Here is a 6,870-nt window from a genome sequence, read left to right as displayed (position 1 = left end):
CCAGTCAAGAAAAAACCCCTCTAAAAAAAAAAAAAAAAGGAAAAAAGGTTAACTACTGAAAAAAGGTTTGTGTGCTGTCTTGGGATGCTATTACGGCTTTTCCTTTTAATTCTAGAGAACCCTGGCACTTGTATCTGGATGGTTCTGGGAGGTTCTATGTCAACCATGGCACTTACTAGCAGGCGTCCGAAGGCCTTTTTCATTCTTATTCAGACCCTCAGTATTCCTGCATGTGCACCGCAGCTAACACAGCTTACAGCTGCACACGGCCGTCTTGGGGCGAGGACTGACAGGCGGAAACGTGGAAAGCCCAGGACAGAGCGTCAGGCGCTGCCGCCTCGTAACTACGGGTGCTTCCTCGTCCTGCGCTCCTCACCTTCACAGAGTCTCGAAGCACTTCCCATTTGCCTTGAGCACAGGCTGGCAAATGTCCCTGGCACAGCCACCGGCGGGCACTGGCTCTGCAACCCTGTGATGCCTGTGCGCCCACAGAAGCCCCGGTGAGGCTCGGGCAGGTGGGACAGCCAAGGCCCTCCAGCCACACAGCTCACGGCTCACATGGGGGCAGAGGCATGAACAGAGGCTACTGGCCACCTGGGGCCCCTGGCCAGGTGTGGTTAGTCTCACCTGATGACATGGGGAGGCTGGCCTTTACATTGAGAGAGTGACAACGTTCACATGTAAACTCTGTGAGGCTGGGGAGAAGACCCAGTGGCCCCAGGTCCTGCTGTGCTGAGATGAGACACACCAGGCTTGGGGAGAGTGCGGATGCGCTCATCGTTCCTCCCCTACTGCCTGACTTCAGTCCTTTAAGTCCTGGACACTGGGGTCCAGGAGCATTCGAAATATGAGCAGGAACTGAGAGGCATTGCCCTGGGTGGCACTGCCCACATCACAGTGTGTCCTCGAGGTGACAGAGTGACAAACTTCCTGTCACTAACCCAGTCTTTCCTTGAGGCCCAGAAACCGGAATAATGAACCTGGGGTGTGGGACCAGCAGCTGATGTAATGAACCTGGGATGAGATGGCTGAGGCTGGTGACTCTGAACCAAGACACGTCACGAACGCACCCAACATGCTACTGAAGAGAAGAAGAGAAAGTTTTCTGAGTAAAGGCCGGCCGCCCCTATGCCATCAGGTGGGACTAAGGGTAAAGGCCGGCTGCCCTTATTCCATCAGGTGGGACTGACCATAAAGGCCGGCTGCCCTTATTCCATCAGGTGGGACTGACCATAAAGGCCGGCTGCCCTTATTCCATCAGGTGGGACTGACCGTAAAGGCCAGCCACCCCTATGCCATCAGGTGGGACTGACCGTAAAGGCCGGCCGCCCCTATGCCATCAGGTGGGACTAGCTGCTCCATCCTTAACTGGCTTTAACCAAATTCAGGTCATTGCATCTCCTTGTGCAGGTCATTGTTCCCAGTAACTCCTGTCTACACTAACAGCCCGTTGACAGCTGGGCTCAGTAAGGGTGTAAGCAACCCTCCCAGCCATTTCCTGCCACAGGGATCGTCCAGTCAAGTCCAAGCTCAAGGATTTTGTTTTATGGTTATTGGGAAGTCTGCTAGCTCCTCCTCCACGTGAATGAAGCCGGCTCACAACCTTACGTATCCTACCCTGGAAGCCATCTCTCGATCGTTAATGAAGTCGGCATGTGGACTAACGGGCTCACGGAGGAGAGGAGGGGTAGGACTGAAGACCACGGAGAAATAAGGCTAGGTCGCTGACCAAACTGTGCCTGAGCTTACCCCACCACGCTTCACCTGTGTGCGTGTAAGTTGCTCTTACTTATTTTAAAGATAGTCAATATTTGGTTTTCTGTTGAGATTAAAAGCATCCAAACCAATAGACTTATTTGAACCATAGCAAGAAGGGTAATACCTGTTTGTAAAACCATTGGCCAAACCCCACTTCTCACTACTGCCACGCCACCACCCTAATTTAAGGCCTAGTTTGGCTTGGATCACTGTCACCTCCACACAGCCACCGGAGTGATAAATTGAAAAGGAAACCACATCTGCTTACTTTGCTGACGCATTTTCTCTGAAAATAAACCCAACCCCTCTTCCCCATTGCGCCTCCCCCCTGCAGCCCTCAGACAGCATCTCAGGCTCAAGCTTTCCCACTGGCTATCCCCTCTGCCTGGAATGCTTTTCCCATCGTTCCTCACCTACTGCCTTACTTCCATCCTTTAAATCTCAGCGTAAACTTTACCTCCTCCAAGAAGCCTTCCAAACACCTCTCCCGGCTACTTCCCGTCTCTCCTGGGCTGTGTCCTCTGGAGTGCTCCCACAGCTCCTAGCTCTCCCTGTGGGCCCACTCAGTCCCCAGGTCAGCCCTCACGGGGACCTTGTCTCACGTTGTGGCTGTCTCCTATTCGCAGTCAGGCTCGACACTACCTGCCGCATGGTGGGACCTTCGAGGGACCTGGGGCAGGAAACCTCCAGCCAGCTGTTCGCCACCCACCCGGTGGCCTGTGAGAGGCCTGCAGATCTGAGTCGACTTGGAACGCTGGTCGGAGCCATCTGGGAGGTGGGACACGAAAGGAACACCCCGCTGTGCTGCCCCCCCCAAGGGGAGGCAGCTAAGATGTTGGCCTGATGCTTTGGCCAGCACACTCCTGCTTCGCAGCCTGGTGTACTCGGGAACCTGTTACAAATACAGGCTCCGCACCCAGACCAGCTGCAGCTCCCCAGACCCAGGCAATTGGGCAAGCAGTGCACTTTCCTGTTCCAGTGGGCTGCGGCTAACACCCTGCATGGGCGCCGCCAGCACTGACGCCCGTGAGTTCGATCCCAGAGTCAGGAGCCAGGCGTCCCCACTTAGTGTGACCTCACACAGAGCTTCGAACCTCCCTATGCCTCGGTCTCCAGCACATCCCGGCCCTGCTATCTTGTCGGTGGTAACTTGGTGATGGAGTGTGGAGCCCTGCTGAGGCCCCTCCTGGGCTATGGTCTTTGGAGTTGGGGGATTGGTAACAGATGGGAGCAAGCCCTAGGATGAGATGGGGGTGAGCAAAAAAGGATGCCCTTCTGGGGAGAGGTACAGATATTCATATAACACACCGGAGAACGGTCTCAGGTAACTCTGAGCGCATCTCAGCTAAATCGCTTTCCGTAAAGTGGAAGTGTTTATGACACTCCCCAAAGTGGTGGCTCTCAGTCCTGGCAGCATTTTAGACTCTGAAAAGGCCAAGCCCACCGCCCCCCTTGATCGGAGCCGCCCAGATATTCGTAGTCCGTCAAACTCTGCCGTGCTTCCCAAAGGTTTTGTTTCATTTGCTATAGGGCACGTGCGCTCAATGGAGAGAGACGAGAGAGAGGAGACGTGAGGAATACTCCCCCTCTTTCCCCTAGAGTGGCCTCCTGCAACCCCTCCTCCTCCATTCTTCTCTCAGGATTCGGGGTATGCATGTACGTGTACCCCCAGGGCCAGGACTCAAATCACATAGTCAGTCACGTGGGCTCTGACCCCATAACCACCCACCAGCTGACCTACTCCTCGAGTTTTAAGGCACATCCACAACCTCTAGGGGTTTGTTAAAACGCAGAGTCAACGTGGGGAGGCCTGGGCTGGGCTGAGGGTTGAGGTTCTAACAAGCTCCCAGCTGAAGCTGCGGCCTCTGGTCTGCGGAGCACATTCCGGGTGCGCTCAGCCAGCAGGTGACTGAGCTGTGCGGGCGGGGTGGGGTGGGACACACGCTGCTTTGAAGACGCTGTAGGGTTAGGCAGGCAGTAGAGGGCATGCCTGTTGCCTGTGGTTCTCACCCGATTGCCATAGTTCCCCTACACACCCTTTTCTTGTATGACTAAAAACTCGGGGCGCTGTGAGGAGTAGGTGGTGAGTTTCTCACGAAGGAATCGTGTTTATGGAGTATCCATCGCATGACATGTGCCTTAAAATACTAGGGGACTTCAAAAAGCACATGGAAAAATGGACTGAAAGTATGGGTTTATTTTAGTGCAAAAAGATTATTTTAATTCGTGAAGCTTTTTCATAATGCACATTTTTCATGAACTTTTTAGATCTCTTGCACTGACGAGTCCATTTTTGTGAAAATGGGACAAACTCGGGTAAGCAGTTTGCTCACACTAGGTTAAGGCGAAGTTCCTCGGTGATGTCTTTTTTTTTTTTTTTTTTTGAGAGGTTTTCGCTATAGGGCGTGTGCGCTCGCCAGACAGACAGAGAGAGAGAGAGAGACAGAAAGCGAGAAATCACCCCCCAGAGGGGATGGTCACGCCGCAATCCCTTCTCCTCCATTCTCCTCTCAGGATCTTGGACATGCACGCACACGCGCCCAGTGTGAGTTTTAAGCCACCGGGTCCGGGACGCGAACCACGGTCAACTACGTGGGAGTCCAGCGACATAGCCATTACGCTAACTGCTGGTTCCCGGTGACGTCGTTTTAACATCAGTGAAAGCTCTTCGGGAAGGACTGCTGCAACCGGGTTGGTGTGCGGGAGGCCAGTCTCTATTCCAAATATTTTAAAGTTTATTTTGTTTATTTTCTGAGAAAGAGAGAGAGCCCCCTCAATAGGATCCTCACACCATCCTCATCCCTCCTCTCAGCCAGGCTGGCTCTGGGATGTGGATGCAGGCCCTTCCCCAGCGGGCCCAGGTGTGTAAATGCCCCCCAGGTGGAAATTTACAGGCAAGGAGCAGGCTGGGGGCTCAGGGGTTGGAGGCTACCAGGAGGAGCCACCAGGGTAAGGATGAGTCTGGGAGCCGACCTAAGAGGCGCTCCCGAGACCGACTGGCAGGTTTACGCAGGGCTCAGCTTTCAGCGCCTGTTTCAGAAGCAGGAAAAGGGCACTGCAGGGGCTCTCAGGCCCCGCTGGCAACCGGACGCAAAGCTGCTTCTGCCCAGGAGAGATGCGGAATCATGTCCCCATCGGAAGTGGAAACAGCAGGGCATCCGGCTCCCAGGCAAGAGCGGGCGCAGGGAAGCTCAGAGCAGATTCTGCCGGCGACAGTGTGCACCCCAGCGGCCTTGCTGGGGAAGGCCTGCCCGCGGGCTGACACCCAGCACGGATTTATTGTGACAGGGCACTGCCACCTGGTGGCACCTCGCCCTTCGCCAGGAACTGTTGGGGAGCACAGATCCGGGCTCTCCCTGGGCGTCTTTGCAGGTACAGATCTTTACTAAGACAGGGAACAGGAGGAGGGAGGCCGCAAGGTGGGCAGGAAGTGAACCAAGAATGTGGTGGGAAACAGCAGAGACCTAGCAACTGCCTGGCCAGGAGAAAGACAAACACGTGAGGCAGCTCCCTCACCACCACGTCAATCTGCTGTGAAAAACTTGCAAACCCCCCTTTACCTTTAAGAGAACACAAGTACAGTGCAGGTGACCTCTAACTGCATGTGTCTGCTAGCCAGTCGGGTGCATGGCCTCCCTGCCCAGGACATCGTCCTCCAGCAGGTCTCTGGCAGGGAAATGCTTACCCTTGGGGAAAACTTACTTTACTTTGGCAGGTCTCTGGCAGGGCCAGTGCTTACCCTTGGGGAAAACTTACTTTACTTGTGATTTAGTTCAAGCCCATTTGTTAATAAACAGAGCGTCTATCTCAGCAAGAAAATGCGACAGAGTGGGAGGTGGGCCTGGGTGCCATCATTCTCCTGGTCACTCAGCCTGCGCGAGCCCAGCCCTGGTCCAGGGACCACCCTACCCTGACCCCACTCTGGAGCCTAAGTCAAAGGTCAAAAACCAGTGCTGTAAAAAAACCTCCCTCCCCACCCTGCCCAGGCGTGTGTGCTGCCTGAGAGACAGCGAGAGGGAAAGTGAGAAATCACGCAGCCAAGTGGGAGTCCAGTGCCCTAACCACCAGCCCCCTGCTGCCCCCCAACACTTTTAAACGAGGAGTGGGCCATCCTCCTAGCCAGCGCTGGTGTGACTGGCAGGTGAGCACTGCACTGCCAGGGAATCTTCCGGTCGGTTCCAAAGGCTCAAGGCACCGTTCGGTCTCACCTCACAGCTCGGAAACCGAACCCGCAGGCAGAACAGCTCGGTTTCATGAGTACGTTCAGCACCGACTGCCGGGTGGGCTCCCATAGCAAGCTGGCGCCGACCCTTTTCATAGAGGAAGACCGTGGAGGGCGTGGCCAAGGCTTAGCTTGGCCGCTGGGAGTCGCTTTTCAATGAGCATCTCCGTGTGAGCGCACGCTGTCTTGTTCAAGCCGCAGCCTCCTGGCAAAGTCCGCCCGAGTACCCTTACCCTGGGGGTGAGGAAGCTGGTCTGCAGAGTGGTTCCAGGGCTCTCCGTCCCACGCAGAGGGATAGGACGGACACCCAGGCCCCTGGCTGGGCCCAGCTCCGCGTGCGCAGCCTGGCGTCTCCGAATCCGTGTCCAGTCTAGGCCTCGCGCCACAGGACCCTGGGGATTGGTGGGGGAGTGTCTGGGGCTTGGCTTCCACGCTGCGGACCTGGACCAGGGCCAGGGCGGCCTCCTGGCGTGGGGCCCTGCGGAGCAGGCTCACCGGGCGCGGTCCCGCTCTCTCTTCGGGGAGAGGCACCCCCAGATGCCCCGGCAGATCGTCTCGCTGCCCAGCGCGTAGTTGACGGCATTGACTTAGGGCACCATTTTGGCAACAAGGGCGGGCACCTGCCGGGTCAGAAAAGTCCAGGACAGACGCTTCAAAGCCTCTGCGGCGCCTGGACCTCCCCCCGCCCGCGGCTGCCACTCCTGACTGGGGCTCGATTCTGCAGCTCCAAGCCTTCCCCTGGACCGGGGTTCCGGAGCCCGGGAAACCCACGGAGCGCGCAGACGGCTCGACTCCCTGCCCTGGCGGCATGCTCTCCACCTGCCACCCCCGGGGGCTCGGCCCGCCTGCAGGCCTGGCTGGCCCGGGCGCGGGGGCCGGCCGGGAGGGAG

General features: G+C 56.6%; 1 protein-coding gene across 3 annotated transcripts in view; it reads right to left on the bottom strand.

Annotated features, from left to right (window-relative positions):
• Positions 1-5,826: 5,826 nt before the first annotated feature.
• RGR (retinal G protein coupled receptor) overlaps positions 5,827-6,870 on the bottom strand; it is a 9,612-nt gene continuing 8,568 nt past the window's right edge. For all 3 annotated transcript variants that reach the window (XM_014587897.1, XM_006148709.2, XM_014587898.1), the window contains one exon: positions 5,827-6,600. In XM_014587897.1, coding sequence (XP_014443383.1) covers positions 6,568-6,600 — 33 coding nt within the window. In that variant the 3' untranslated portion in view covers positions 5,827-6,567. The remainder of the gene's footprint in view (positions 6,601-6,870) is intronic.

Source organism: Tupaia chinensis, unplaced genomic scaffold (genome assembly GCF_000334495.1).
Source record: "Tupaia chinensis unplaced genomic scaffold, TupChi_1.0 Scaffold000240_1, whole genome shotgun sequence".
NCBI lineage: Eukaryota > Metazoa > Chordata > Mammalia > Scandentia > Tupaiidae > Tupaia > Tupaia belangeri.
Note: the sequence above shows the minus strand (reverse complement) of the source record. Positions and strands in the feature narration are given on the sequence as shown.